At 43.4% G+C, this 16,809-nt stretch overlaps 1 protein-coding gene across 1 annotated transcript in view; it reads right to left on the minus strand.

Annotated features, from left to right (window-relative positions):
- Positions 1 to 16,809, minus strand: part of TSPAN5 (tetraspanin 5) — a 310,289-nt gene that overhangs the window by 87,969 nt on the left and 205,511 nt on the right. The window contains exon 2 of the mRNA XM_086961959.1: positions 10,452 to 10,502. Coding sequence (XP_086818085.1) covers positions 10,452 to 10,502 — 51 coding nt within the window. The remainder of the gene's footprint in view (positions 1 to 10,451; positions 10,503 to 16,809) is intronic.

Consider the following 16,809-nt stretch of genomic DNA (forward strand, 5'->3'; position numbering starts at 1 on the left):
ATGGGAGAAAAATAGCATTTAAATTAGACACAGCAGAGGCAGCCGCATTGTTGGTCTTGGCATTAGATCATAGTCACACGTCCCCGTTTTCCTTTTAAGAACTGGTTTGAAAGGTGAATTGAGGCAGGGTTCCCTATGTAGTTCTATTAGTATGGATGTGCCATTGTTGCCAGGAATAGCTTAACTTTGGTACAGTTATGGTAGTGTCACTTCATCCACATTTTTTTAAAAGAAAATGCTCGAGTAACAATGATCTTAATATAAGATGTATACCGCCGTATACCACATATACCGCCATCCCAGCATGGAGCCCATCGGCAAGCACACATATAAAATCAACTACCCATCCGCACTCACCAAAAAAGCCGCTAAACGCTTTAAACACAACTTCCTGAGGTCTCACCCTGAAATCCCCTTTGTCGACACCTACTTCTCACCAGTCAATGGATCCCTTAACATCGATATCATCTTCCACACCTCTCGCAGAACTCAATGGAGAGAAACGTTCCTCACCCTACTCACTGTCACCACCACCAGGAAATCCGCTCACTGCTTAACTCTCTCCATCACACCTTCCCAACTCTTCCTAGGCAGAACCACCATTACTATCTACAATAACGGGATCGTCCTAATTCAATCCACAGACAGGAACCTGGAACTACTAGACAACCTGTTCCCCACTTTCAAAGAGAACCTCTCCAACCATCGGACCTCCACTCACATCCCCTCCAGTATTATCACCCCAGACCTCACAGCCCCCACCGACAACTCTTCTTACCTGGCTCAGCACCAGAACGACATGCACCTCACCTCCTCCCCCAACACACCAGTCACTCACCCACCTGCTGCAACCACCCCACACTCCGCAATCACAGACATAAATAACCTCCCATCACACACCAACCGACCCCACACTCCCACTCCGGTGACCCCCTCTCATAATACCCCCACCCATCCTGTCCCCCCTGACACCATAGACCCCGCCCACAACCCCTCTAACCTACTTCAGCACCAGAACGACACTCATAGCGACAACTTCCACACCCTGTCCCCCCCCTCTCTCAGCCCCCACTTTCACACGCTAACTAAGCATGCAGCGCACACCACATCTACTATCTTAACTCCCCAGTCCCACGACAGGACCACCTCCAACCTCAACTCCCCCCCCACTCTCAGCCCTCACTTCCCTTCAGGCTCCCCTTTCACCACCATCATTCACTCCACTTCCCCCCCGCCCTCTCCCCCTGCCATGAATCCCCGTCTCCACGCCTCCAACCTCCTCCATACTTCATCCACTCCCATCGCCCCCTTACCCTCTCTCCCTAACACGTCCACCCCCAACACTAATACTCACCCCACGCTAGACAAGATTATGTCCTTCCTCCTACAACTCAAAGAAGAAATTCACACCATCAGGGAAGACATGCACACCATCAAAGAGCTGCTCACCACACCCCCTAGACTCGCCTCTCTCACCACCACCCCCCCTCTCAACCTGCTACCCTCCCGTCCCGACAACGCTCCTAAGCCACGTCCCTCAAACCGGACCGCGATCCATGCCCACAATCGCAACAAGCACAACCGCTGCACTCACTGGACCGCAATCCCCGCCCACAATCGCAACAACCGCCCCCTTCGTACATGCAACCCTCTCTCGGACCTCGACACCCTCTCCCTCCTCCGCTCCTACGACCAAGCTCCCCTAAACATCACAACTGCCTCGCACCTCCCCATCCCCACAATACACTCAAATCCCCGTAGATCCTCCACTCTTAACAACAGAATATCCGTCCCAAATAACCTTAGAAAAGTCCCCCTCTCTCGAGTACCCTCTTCCTCTCCAGACACACCTCGTCTCAAATGCACTCTCCTAAACTGCAGATCGGCTTCTAAACAATCCTCCGCCATCGCTGATCTCATCCTAAGATTGGACCTTGACCTAATCATCCTGACTGAAACCTGGTTAACCGAATCCTCTACACCTATAATGGACATTCTGGTCCCCCCTAACTACCACATCATTAGGCTTGACAGGTCTGGCAAGATAGGTGGCGGAATCGCATGCATATACAGGAACAGCCTTTCTGTACTGACAGTTTCCGTGCCGTCCCTACCCTCCCCAACTTCCTACGAATACATCTGCCTCGATATCATCAGTGATGGCAAACCGATATGCTCTCTCCATGGCATTTACCACCCTCCCAGAGACCACCTCATCTTCGCCCAACAAATGATGGACCTGATTTCAACCAACGCAGGACGACAGCTCACCCAAATATACCTGGGTGACTTCAACCTCCATTGGAACGACCTTAACGATGCGGTGGTAAATAGTCTTAAAAGCTTCCTCAGCGCACTGGACCTCACACAATTATGCAACAGCCCGACCCACAAGAAAGGCTCTATCCTCGACCTTATCATCGCCAAAGAGGGCGCTACTCAACTTGAGACTATTCAACCCTGTGACTGGTCAGACCATCATATTGTTACATTTCACATCAATGAAAAAGTCAAACTCAACTCGGTTCAACCCACCAGACCTAAAGTCTGGAAAAGAGACCTGAAAAAACTCAACCCATTATCCTTACCCCCGAACAGTCGCGACCTCCTACTCCCCCCTGCTGGCGTTACAGATGTCCAATCCCTGACTGACCACTATCTGAGCGCCGTGACCTCAATAATTAATGAGGCTGCTCCCATGCAGCTAAAAAGAGTCTCCGCTAAAATCTCCAACCCATGGTACGGCGGGAGTCTCAATGAAGATAGACGAGCCATGAGATTGGCAGAGCGCACCTGGAGGTCAGCTCCCTCTGCACTACACCTGAAAACCCTGAAGAAAAAGAGAAACGCCTACTTCAGGAAAATAAAGCGCTCAAAAGCAAACTTCTTCAGCCTCCAGCTCGACCAAGCAAAAAATCGCCCTAGAAAACTCTTTGAGTTAATCAGAACACAAGCCAAGGAACAGCCCCAACCTCTCAGTACCTTGCACGAAGCACCCTCCTGTGAAGACTTCGCCACCTTCTTTACCCAAAAAACTGACAACATAAAGAATGATCTCCGCGCTGATGCAATACTCCACAACACACTCAACTGCATAACACCCACCGAACCTAAAAACAATGCAACATGGTCAACCTTTGAAACCTACTTCGAAGAAGAAATAGGCAAACTGCTCAACACCCTGAAACCTTCCAATCACCTCACGGATCCCCTCCCTGCTAACGCTGTCAAAGATTTCATCCCACTGCTCCTTCCTCTCTGGACTAAAATCATCAACAGCTCGCTCCAAGAAGGAACCATCCCTGACTCCCTCAAAGTTGGACAAGTCACACCTTTGCTAAAGAAACCTACTGCCGACCCATCCGACCTAAACAACTACCGTCCCATTACCAATATTCCCACTCTCGCCAAATTATTGGAAAAATGCGTTCAACTACAACTGACTAAACATATCGACCTGTTTGATCTACTCAACCCGCATCAATCAGGCTTCCGAGCAGGACACAGCACTGAAACTGCTATGACTCACATAATTGACGACGCCCTTCAAATCCTAGATCAAGGTGATACCTGCCTCCTCATCCTGCTTGATCTCTCTTCGGCATTCGACACCGTCAAACATGAGAAGTTACTCGATCTTCTGAGCACAAGAATGGGTTTTTCTGGGACTGTCCTCAAGTGGTTCACCTCCTTTTTACACAACAGGTCGCAGAAATTCAAGAGTAACAACCTGATGTCCTCTCCAATACCTGTGTCGTTAGGCGTCCCCCAAGGATCTTCCCTATCACCAACCCTGTTCAACCTAGTTATGGAACCTCTCACCACCTTGCTTCAAGCATCCAATGTACTTTTTCACATGTACGCAGATGACACCCAACTATATCTCAAATTACAATCCCCCAACGACATTTTACTACTGAACTCTACGATTAGAAGCACCCAATCCTGGCTTGCTGATAATCATCTCAAACTCAATGCTCTGAAAACAGAATTCCTGCTGATCGCACCTCCCGCGAAGATCCCCATCACGCAAACCTGGCTTAAACAGTTAACGGCACTCAATGTCCAACCCACCATAGTGGACTCAGCGAAATCTTTAGGCATAACCCTCGACTCCAACCTTAACATGCAGCATCATATCAGCAAGGCTACTAAGGGAGCGAACTTCCAAATCAATACACTGAGGAAACTTAAACCCTTCCTACCAGCCAAAGACTTCCAAACTGCAGTACAAGCTCTAGTAATCCCACGAATTGAATACGGCAGCACCGCCCTCTGCGGTCTCCCGTTAACCAGCACTGCACCACTAAGAGCCTCTCTAAACGCTGCAGCCAGACTCATCACTGGATCAAAAAAACACTCGCACATCACCCCTGATTTGAAATCACTGGACTGGCTGCCTTTTGAAGCCAGAATACATTTGAAAATCGCCTGCATGACACACAAGGCTCTACATCTGAGCTCTCCCGGATATCTCGCTCAGAAGCTGTCAATCTCTGGCGGCTCTAGAATCACTAGAGGCACAGACAATCTTCTACTAAAACCTCGAAGATTCCGGAAGGCAAAAACATATAAACGCTCTTTCTCAGGAATTGCACCCAGGATCTGGAACTCACTCCCTCCTGAAACCAGACTCCTCTCCTCCTTCACACTTTTTAAGAAAGAAGTAAAAGCAATTTTTATGGCCAAATACACTTGACCTATTAGCGTGGATTTGGAAAGACCCTACTCCGACCTGTATTACTCTGTTCGAACTCTATGACTATGTATTTCACCTGAATTATTGTCGCTACTAACTATCTACTGTATTATTGATGCTACTGACTATCTATGCACACACTTAACTGTTATATTTGTATTATTGATGTGCTGTACTACTTATGTGTATCCCACCTGTATTATTGATGCTACTGACTATCTATGCACCAATTTAACTGTTATATTTGTATTATTGATGTGCTGTACTACTTATGTGTAACCCCACCTCTTGCTGGCATTCCCAGCCGTGTAAAGCGCTCTGATATCTGCAAAGATCCTGTTCGCGCTATATAAAACTTTCAAAATAAAATAAAAATAAAATAAACAGAACTTCTCAGCATTATTCAAATAAACACTACTTATTGTACACTCATTCGATTGTCTGGACGTTAAAGTCTCACCAGGGAAGTCATTCATAAGTCAGTAGTCCATCCTTTAACTTGCACTCAATGAACCTTTAATAAGAATAGATTGTTGAAATGTGTAGAGAGAAAGTTTCTCATAGCATCTTCTTTTCAGATTAGTACCAGGTAAGAGTAGAAACACTTAGGTTATTTGGCCTTCCTGTATTTTAGAGCATTGCCCTTCACGATGCCCCATCCCCAAGAAATCTCAATTGGAATTCTCCAGGATGTTCACAAATTCCAAGGTGACCTCAAAGCGTTGCCTGATGTACTGGTCACATTTCAGAGTCACATATAAGGTTCAAAACAGGTATAGTTTACTGTAATTGGGGAGTGCTGATGAACTATTCAGAGACACAAGCATCCACTGCCACTTTAACACGCCAAGAACAAATCTTTCCGTCAATGAAGTATGCACTGGAGAGATTAAGGGCAGGTGGGCAGCTTTCAGTGTTTATGAACCCATGAGGTCCACGCGTGAGAAAGATCTTATGTGGTTTATGGTTTATTGCATGCTGTAGGATATTGATTTCCGTTTCAGTATGTTGAGTAGAAGAGGGACACATTCCCAAAACTAACTTGCTGATACAGAGGGTTCCAAAAAGAGGCTGATGGCTCTAAAATGCCTTCAAGTTTGAAGGACTTTGCATATTCACTCAGTAGAACTGTGAGAAATAAATGTCTTTCCACAAAGCAGTTGGTATGGTATTTTCTTAGGTAAACTCAGGAGGTTTGTTGGCCTGTTATGGTGACATTTTGCACCCAGCTTTAGTAATTCTGAGTGAACATCCGGCATTTGAGTTGTATTGGACATTTTCAAACATATTTTCATAAACCTTAGCTTGGTGTCCAAAGGAATATCGTTTAAAAAAAAAATCAGATGTGCTTTGCTTTTCAATTGTCGTGTAGTTGTTTTTGCTTGATGGGGGCCACGTTTTAAAGGGGGAGGGTGATACTGCTAGGTGCGTTCCCACCGATTCTCCTTTGGGAAGACTTAAGGTTTGAAGAAAAGTTGGTTTAACTCACGGATACTATAATTTATGAAATTTAGACTAGAGTTTGCCCCTGGTTCTGTCTGTTAATTCTATAGTGTCTACGATTTGAAACACATGGCAAAACCACAGCGCAGCAAACAGAGACCGGACACAAAATATCTAGAAGAATATACCTAGGTCTCCAAAACTAGTAATCTCTTAGGATGAAGGGACAATAGATTTCAATTATAACTGGGAAGATGCCTCCTGTTACCCCTTCATTTTTAACCCCTTTACCGCGGCCCCGATTTTCCCGCAGTGCGGCACTTCCGCAAAACGGGCGGGGCCGCGTCGGCCATTGGCCGACTGCAGCACTGGGGAGGTAGTGCTGCCGTCGGCCAATGGCCGACGGCAGCATGGAAGGGGTTAAACGTTAATAGGATGGCCCAGGGCAGGCAACGTCAGTGTCAGCAACACTTTCCATCCGTGGTGTAACAAAAGCACAACTAAACTCAAGACATGGCTCTTCCCCTAAACCCAAGTGCTAATAACTTCCATCCTGCATCACCTCAGCGCTGAGATGCCCAAGGGTAGTCATGCGCTTTATAAATCCCCTAAACCTAAACCTCTTTTCATGGAGAAAATAAATGTTTTAGACCAGTGGTTCTCAGTCTTTTGACTTCCGATTGCAAAACTCAATAAAGAGAATTGGGAAAAAACACTTTGACTTCTGTGACCCCCCACTTAAATCACTGCTGGGGCCCCTACTGAATTATTATTGGACTCCGCGGACCCCCACCGAGTCATTACTGGAAGCTGAGGATCCTGGCCTAAGCATTTGCGATGCCTTGAACTGCAAAACCATACACAAAGCATACAGAAACAAACATTGATCAAACAAATACACAAATGATGAAATAGTTTATCTAATTCACACACATTTTTAAAAATTCAAAGTTTAAATTTTAATGGGAGGATTTGAACTTTTCTAAATTCAGTTAACACTACTCATCGTCCATACAATATTATTTATTTTATTAACGTAATTTTTAGCCCCCTATTTTTCAAATTCATTCCCATCTACAGAACTTTCTATAATTTTCTGTTTTAGATCTTCCTTCTTTATTTATATAGACTTTATTAATATAATGTTAATTAATTTTTTAAGCAGTCGTGAACCCCCTGAGTAGGCTTTGCGGACCCCCAGGGGTCTCCAGACCACAGGTTAACAACCCCCGTTTTAGACCACGGTTAAGTAAACAACATTAGGCCTTTTTAAGGCTAGAAACAATGTATATTATATATAAGTGTTCTATTTAGGAAGGAGAATGCAACATTAGTTTGAAACCTTTCTGTAAATGGAGAAGTGAAGCTATGCTTTGTAGTCGGGTCTTTAATTTTTGAATAAGTGTCATCATTGTCTATAAGATTTTCCCCTGTGGGCCTTCTGGGGGCTTGTGAAAATCAGCTGACCTTGTCGAACTGGTTGTCTCTACTACTGTGGCACTCCCTTAACATGGCTGGTGGTCCAAAGACAGTTGCGTCCTTGTGGTCTCTATGGGAAAGGGCTGAACTGCTCAGTCCAATGGAACGAGATTAGAAATGCAGTGAAGACAGGTAACCAATTTGACTGCCCTTTGCATGGAAAATTCAGGAGCTGAGAGTAGACCAGGTAAACTTTCTTGCTGCTGCTGAGAACATAAGAGTGTCTACAACCTTTGCATGTCTATCCAGACTCATCATTTCAGACTTCAAAACTAAGAGCACAATGCAGTGGCGTTGCATGGTCAGGTGGTACTCGGGGCAGATAATTTCTGGTCACCCCTGGATTGACAAAATGGCAAAAATATGCGTTTAAAACAAATATTTTTTCCATTTTGTCACCCATCCTCAGTGATGAACCTGGGGCGGCCGGCACCCACCGCACCCTCCTTCCTACGCCACTGTCACAATGACACACTAGACACCATTTACTGTCTTGTATGAGAAGAATATGTTAGCTGCTAACTCTAATTGCTGACTTTGGATGAGCTTTTTAACCACAACGAGATGACCCGCTAAGCACATCCTTTGCATTATGCAAATACTGTCAATAAATACATGTTTTTGTGCCTAATGCTGTGTGGATTGATCATCTGAAACCAGAGATAAATTTGTCAGTGTATTCCCTTAAAAGCTTTAAGTAAGAAAAGCTTTGAGATTGTGTTATTTAAAATTTAAGGTTTTTTAGTACATGTTGTTTTCTTTTATTACCACAGCAGAATGCTCATCAGTCCAGTGGGTGAGCTATTGTCGATCATTATCATAGGTTTCTCAAGGGTAATCTAGTCCAGACTACTTCTTGGGCTCTTTTTCTGGGTAACGCCAATTTAGATTGGTTAGCAGAATTGGACAGTACCACACTGAATCGAAGAGTGCACATAAATTGAGCCATAAAGTCCGAACAATAGTCTCTATAGTACCATTTTCTAATTGTTGGTGAGCAGATGGTTTGTGCAACAAATATCAAAATATATAGAAGGTACTTAGAGACATTAAAATCGAACTTGTCCTTTCTCTATACATTTTTGTTTGACACTTTCCTGAGCTATCAAACTATGGTTGTGGTAGTATACTTGTTAAAGTGGACAGAGAAACGTATATGGAAGACTGAGAAGCACCAATGTTTCAGGAAACTTGAATCGTAAAAAGGAGAACATGGTAGATGGAAAAGCGTGGTTGTGACAGAATTAATTGGGGCAATTTCAGGGTAAATGTATATGAATGTAAACTAGAACTTTAAAATGGACCTGACAGTTCACAACCTCAGAGCGCCAAAACGGATATCCTATGAAAAAAGGCAAATTTCAGACCTTTTCTATCCCAAAATTGAGTAGATTGTCCCACACTTTAAATGACATTTTAAGTTGAAAGTAAATTCATCAGCCACAGAAATCTGGGTTAGGAGAGGACAGTAAATTATATATGTTCACTGGATACATTTTTCTACCGCACATCAAATGGTTATTGCCCTTCATTTCTTCTGCTTTTTGTAACCACACTATCTTAGCTGCTACTTAAGCTTTTTACTCTCAAATTATGTCTAACATACTACTCTTAAGGGATTCAAATAAATAAAATGTCTATTATTAATGCACATCTTTGAGGGATGCCTGTCTTTAGCAGACATGTTTAAAGTGCTACTGTACTTGGTCCGAATGGTAGTATGAGTTTTTGCTTGACATAATGGAGCAAATAAAGTGAGTGTTTTTTGCATTAAACTGTGTATAATCATAAAATCAAGCTCGATGTATTTGAACTTTGAGGGTGATATGGAGTCCGTGTTGCACATAAACGCAGAATACTGGTCCAAATCAAAATTTTCAAGCCAGGAAAAGGTGGCCAAGCAGGGCTGTGAGACTTTTTCATAACTAATATGTCAGCAGTGTGAGAACAGACCACCACAGGCCTGTTTTTTTTAGCCCTGGCCTTTAAGATAGTTTTGGCAGTCTTGTCGGACTCATGTTTATAAAAAAAAAAAAATATATATATACATCCATAGAGGGCCTTTTGGTTAGGAGCATCAGCTATTTATAGTTTATATTACTAGTCATATTTTGCTCAGGCACACCACATCGCAAAGCAAGGGACAATGAGTTAGCCCACTTTAGCCATTGGCTTCCTTCTCTTCGCGTAACTGCACAAAGCCTGTGCACTCTGTTCACCTCCCCTAAAAATAGCACTTTATTCACCTCCCCTAAAAATAGCTCCCTCCTCTTGAGTGGCAAAGCTGGTTGTACGCATATTCGGATGGCAATTTAATTTCGGTTTCGTTTTTAAAGTTATTATAAAGAGTGTAAGTGACGCTGCAACATTGTACTTGCTTACAATTTGAGTAATGATAAAATGCACAGCAACACTTAAAGGCTTGTGATTGAAAATATATGACTAGTAAATAAATAAATAAATAAATAAATGGGTGGCAGTAGGAGGATGGGCATGTGAGCAATGGAGGTACTTAAGGCTGGGCCAGGGGAGCCGCCCCCCCCCCCACCCAAAAAAAAAACCCAAAAAACATTAAAAAACCTCCTTTACAGCTTTTTAGGTATTGTGTACCAAACCGAATTTGGTGGGCGAAAGCCTCGTGTGGACTATACCAGAATCCTAAAGTGATCTTTGAGGCGGGTGTGCAGATCCCAAAACGTAATACTTTGTAAAAAAAATTAGCTAATCCTCATCAATAAAATATGTTTGAATGTTGAATAATATGGATAACATTTTCAGTTTTTTAATACATAGTGTTTGTCTGCAAACAGTGGGTAGTGATAATACTCACTTTTTCATTCCAAGCCCACAGTCCGATACCGAGAAATGCAATTCCCAGAAACTGAAATAAAAGAAGGAAGCTTAAGTATGCGACACTATTATCATAAAACAGTGAACATAACAGTAGATTAAATATACATCTGAGACCATCAATTTAGACTAAGGATAATTAACGGTAATAGTTAAAAACACAACAGAGCGAAGATAAAAGTTCATTAAGAGGCTATTAAGTCTCAATAGTTCTACATTTCCTTTTATGTTTCAATATTCAATAAGGTAGCACGCCTGCCTATAGGAAAGTTAGCATAAAATATTGAAAATCACGGTTTACACCTGGCCACTGGGACGAGCGGCGTTAAGTATAATGACAGGCGGAAGTGTTCAGAGGCTGTCAGGGTCTAACAAGTGCATTCATTCGAACATGCAGGCTATGCACGTGACACAGAGCCCGCACCTTTATGAGACCTTGGATGTTATCATCTACGAGTGCAGTGGGCAACAGAGTTGATTTACTAGCCACCTGTTAGCAACTCTATTCCAATAACCATTGGCTGACACCCTACCCAGCCAGGCTGAAACGTCGGGAGAAGCCTTAAGGGATATTTATACTCGCATAGCAAGGTTGCAGCTTTTCCCCAACATGGCAGGAACAGAGAAACCTCTGCGAAGAAGGTGCAAGTGATTGTAACGAAATACATGCATTATTTACTTTTCTGTTACTGCATGTGTGGCAAGCACTAGCTTATAGATCATGCGAAAGGCACAAAAAGCTATAGAAATGCAATTACAACACAAAACACGGTGCCTGAAGATTTTACAAACCACAAATGTCAGCAATCGTGACCTTGTATATTAAGACGCTCTATTAGAGAGCCATGCCTTGATCAGATCTCGCCAGTCTAAAGCGGTGGTCTTTGAACTTTTTCACCCCTCCCCCCAAATAAAAAAAATAAAAATCATCTGGGGCCACCCTCAGAATTTTTCACAATAAATGGCATTGTTTAAATATGTTTACACTTATTTAAACATGGCTATTAAGATCAGTTACCACTTCCAAAAATGCAATTAAATACGGTCTAAAGGTATCCACAGTGTGAATATTAGAAATGGGGGCAGGGGCTTTGAATATTATTTGGAGTCTCTTCCCTTTAGACACCTTCTACCAGCCAGGATATAAATGACAGACAATGTTAGTGACGGCCCATTACAGAGCTGGTTACTGCCACTTATTTTTCCGCTTAAAACAAAGCACTGGTATCAGCATAATGGTTCTTTTGGCCAGAGTGCACTCGACTTTTTCGAGTCTCTGAAGGCAACGTCAGATGAATAAAGGGATAACAAACCCTCTTTAGAAAGTTCCGACAGAACTTCAAGTAAGTACTGCACCAGTGCATGCAAAACATCCAGAAACAGAAATAGAAGCAGGGGTTTTACGAAGGTGCCTTTTATATTAAGTATCTAAAATGCCTCTCACTTTACACCTCAATGTACTTGATTCAACCACACACTGTCTAAATGTCTGGGACATTAATTGTTTTTTGGCAGATTTACCACTAAGACGTCTTCTATTAGCAAGCACCTCAAGTTGGCATCTCTCAAACCTGAACATTTTTTTTCTACAAAATATTTTTCTTTTGATTATTTCTGCATTCACTGGAAATTTGAGTTGGCCAAAATTATTAAGTTAACAAATGTAAAGAAAATTATGTTTGCGCACATATTTGCATATTCACTACTACTTTGTTTTTTTTTTAGTTTCATTAATTTATTAAAGGGAAAAACAGAGTAAATATATTAACAAAACTACCATTCCATTAGTACATTGTTAACCCATGAAGCGAATAAACAACAGATTATGGCAAACAGCAAAGAAAGGAGTCATTCCTCATAGGTAACACAAACCTCTGAGCAATAATTGTACGAAATTCTGTCCCCAGAGTACAGTAGTGACGTATCCCCACCCCCGGCTAACATTTAACTAGTGGCCTTGAACCTGATCTTCCAGACAACGCCTCCTCCCACGTCAAAATCTGGTTTCTCTGCTTATTGGTACACTGCTTGCTATGGTATCCTTCTCAAATGCTGTTATCGGCATGTACAAAATAGCGAATGGACCATTCCTGGGGGAATCAGCCTGAAAAAGCAGCCTTAACTCAATCTATGATCTTCTCTAACAAAACAACCTCTTCTCTTAAAAACAGACTGGTTTCCATTTTTTTGGGGGTTTTTTTGCAGAGTTTTATATAGTGCGAACTTGACCTGAACCGAATCGGGTATCAGAGCGCTTTACATAGCACCAGTTACATAGGACACACCTTCATTTTTTTGTTAGGCACAGGGTGATTAAGTGATTTGCCCAGAAATCACAGGATGTTTGGCGTTGTTACCGAGACTCGAACCCAGATCCCCAGGTCCGAGGTCAAGCGCCCCAGCCGTTATTTGCAAGGTAGACCAAAAAGTATAAATTATTATCTTGGATAACAACAAGAATAAAGCGGTTTTCAACAAAGTGACTGCACCTCACCCTCTTAACCGGTCATCAGTGTTTGACACTCTTGGGCACTGGGCTAATGATGAAGAGGTTGATCGATAATCGATTCCAAGGCACTGTGTGTTACTGGACTACACCATACACCTTGCAGAAAGAGTTCTTACTGCTAGCACTCTCTGTTCTGCACACCATCATTCACCAACCAACTGTAGTTTCCCAGAGACTCAACAAATGGCCCTCCCTACAACACCCAGGTCATCATAAAGCTGGAAGAACCATCAGACCCACACACACAAGGACTTACTCAATTTTTGAGACTGACACTTGGATCCACTCAAATTCAAATCTTCAAAAACAAAGATCCTCACGTGTGGAATGCCAAAGTATTATAATTATCGATCTCTTCTGCAGTAAGGTAGTTGGATCACCCACCAAACACATCTACACAAGTAAAGAGCTTAGATGTAAACTCGGACTGTAACCTATTTCTCCGATTATAGGTCACCCAAGTGACCAAAAATGCATTTTTGAGCAAGAGAATCCCACCAGCTCAGACTTTTTCACATTGTTATGGACTATATGGTTCTAAGGTTCTCACAGCTTTGGTAGGCCAATGGGGTTTTATCAGGCTCCTAAAATGGGTATTCAGCATAATAAAGGGAGCCATAATGCTGCAGGAATTAAAATGCTAAATTTGTATAGGTGCGATTACATAGCTGCCACCAACAAGGCTTTGGGCAGAGTCCCCAGGCTAGAGCAATCTCATTCAGAGGTCCCTGTACTAATCACCGGGCAATAAACGGAACAGGACCTATATTCCTACAATTAACTAGAACGTCAAAGTATGTTAAGTTGCCAATAATGCTCATGTGTGCCAAATTATGTATTGTCTATCTGTGCCCCCCCTTTTCTTCTCTACTCCCTTTTCTTTCCGTTTTCTCTTCCTTAGCCTGTCCCTTTCTCTTCTACCAATGGACGCTTGGTTGGGCTCATGGCGTCCATAAAGGCGCATTACCCAAATGCTTTATACGCACATGTAAATGTGGACACCCTCGCTTAACCGAATATATGCTATCTGTATACCTTGTGAAAATCAATAAAGTATTAGGGAAAAAAACGTATGCCTTCTTTCGAACAGAGGACTCTCAAATCCAGAATGACAGCACGTTTAATCATCCTCCCCCGCCACATTAAAAAAAAAAAAAAACTGGGAGATCAAGGAGTCTCCGTACACACTTGCAATTTCTGGATCATCCACCTGAAGGAAATGAGGCGAAAAGTATAATACGAAACCAACATGAATTTAGAAGGGCTATAAAGACCTAGCTGTTTTTTTTAAAAGATAATGCCAACTGGACTGAACTCACAAGAACCATAGATCTCTCCATGCCGGCTGAGATCCCATTTCTCATTCACCTTTCACTACATCCCTCTCATAACACCACACTGCAACATGACTTTGTCTCAATGCCAGTGCGGAGCAACACTCAAAACACAATGATTACACCACCTAGAAGAAACATCGGTAATGCAACGGTTTCACCTATGCAATAAATAAAGATCTGTTTTTATCAATCATCATCTGGAAGAAGGAAAGGGCTCCCTGACAAATAACACGGGAGTGGAGAGGATGCGGGTCAGCGAGCACCTACAAAGTATGTACCTTATCTACAGGGCTTTAAGTTTGATGCAAAAACTGGACAGTCTTTAAAAGGGGTGTGGCCTATGTAATTAAGGGCTTGGCTGAAACACAAGCTACATTTGTATGAGTTACAGGGTGTTCCCCTCGACCAGTATTTTGGTTCCTCTCTGAGATTCCTGTTATTGGATCTAGCTAGACAACACAACAACTGACTAACACCTAAAACAATTTTGGAAAAGGTGATGGACAGAGTTTCTGAATGATGCAGAATACTCCTACCCAGTCAAGAGATCAGGGCTTGATCCATCACCGTTTTTTAGCTCACTGCACCATCCCAGCTTCAGAACCTGGCTAAATGCAAATTAGTCTGTTCCTGTCCCAGTGCATGATGGGAACAGGGCAAACCAAACTACCAAGCCAATTCTTATACTGGGAAGGAGACAAGCTACCGGGGACCGGTTTCTGGCATTTCAGCCTCGTCGGCCCGGCTTGCTTGAATCCTGATGGTGCAATGAGCTAGGGACTCACGTCTGAGTATACCCTCCCACACATAGTGTGGATAAAATCAATTTTGGAAAAGGTGATGGACAGAGTTTCTGAATGATGCAGAATACTCCTACCCAGTCAAGAGATCAGGGCTTGATCCCTCACCGTTTTTTAGCTCACTGCACCATCCCAGCTTCAGAACCTGGCTAAATGCAAATTAGTCTGTTCCTGTCCCAGTGCATGATGGGAACAGGGCAAACCAAACTACCAAGCCAATTCTTATACTGGGAAGGAGACAAGCTACCGGGGACCGGTTTCTGGCATTTCAGCCTCGTCGGCCCGGCTTGCTTGAATCCTGATGGTGCAATGAGCTAGGGACTCACGTCTGAGTATACCCTCCCACACATAGTGTGGATAAAATCAATTTTGGAAAAGGTGATGGACAGAGTTTCTGAATGATGCAGAATACTCCTACCCAGTCAAGAGATCAGGGCTTGATCCATCACCGTTTTTTAGCTCACTGCACCATCCCAGCTTCAGAACCTGGCTAAATGCAAATTAGTCTGTTCCTGTCCCAGTGCATGATGGGAACAGGGCAAACCAAACTACCAAGCCAATTCTTATACTGGGAAGGAGACGGTGATGGATCAAGCCCTGATCTCTTGACTGGGTAGGAGTATTCTGCATCATTCAGAAACTCTGTCCATCACCTTTTCCAAAATTGATTTTATCCACACTATGTGTGGGAGGGTATACTCAGACGTGAGTCCCTAGCTCATTGCACCATCAGGATTCAAGCAAGCCGGGCCGACGAGGCTGAAATGCCAGAAACCGGTCCCCGGTAGCTTGTCTCCTTCCCAGTATAAGAATTGGCTTGGTAGTTTGGTTTGCCCTGTTCCCATCATGCACTGGGACAGGAACAGACTAATTTGCATATAGCCAGGTTCTGAAGCTGGGATGGTGCAGTGAGCTAAAAAACGGTGATGGATCAAGCCCTGATCTCTTGACTGGGTAGGAGTATTCTGCATCATTCAGAAACTCTGTCCATCACCTTTTCCAAAATTGATTTTATCCACACTATGTGTGGGAGGGTATACTCAGACGTGAGTCCCTAGCTCATTGCACCATCAGGATTCAAGCAAGCCGGGCCGACGAGGCTGAAATGCCAGAAACCGGTCCCCGGTAGCTTGTCTCCTTCCCAGTATAAGAATTGGCTTGGTAGTTTGGTTTGCCCTGTTCCCATCATGCACTGGGACAGGAACAGACTAATTTGCATATAGCCAGGTTCTGAAGCTGGGATGGTGCAGTGAGCTAAAAAACGGTGATGGATCAAGCCCTGATCTCTTGACTGGGTAGGAGTATTCTGCATCATTCAGAAACTCTGTCCATCACCTTTTCCAAAATTGATTTTATCCACACTATGTGTGGGAGGGTATACTCAGACGTGAGTCCCTAGCTCATTGCACCATCAGGATTCAAGCAAGCCGGGCCGACGAGGCTGAAATGCCAGAAACCGGTCCCCGGTAGCTTGTCTCCTTCCCAGTATAAGAATTGGCTTGGTAGTTTGGTTTGCCCTGTTCCCATCATGCACTGGGACAGGAACAGACTAATTTGCATATAGCCAGGTTCTGAAGCTGGGATGGTGCAGTGAGCTAAAAAACGGTGATGGATCAAGCCCTGATCTCTTGACTGGGTAGGAGTATTCTGCATCATTCAGAAACTCTGTCCATCACCTTTTCCAAAATTGAT

This window comes from Lissotriton vulgaris, chromosome 3_1 (assembly GCF_964263255.1).
Source record: "Lissotriton vulgaris chromosome 3_1, aLisVul1.2, whole genome shotgun sequence".
NCBI classification, from domain to species: Eukaryota; Metazoa; Chordata; class Amphibia; order Caudata; family Salamandridae; genus Lissotriton; species Lissotriton vulgaris.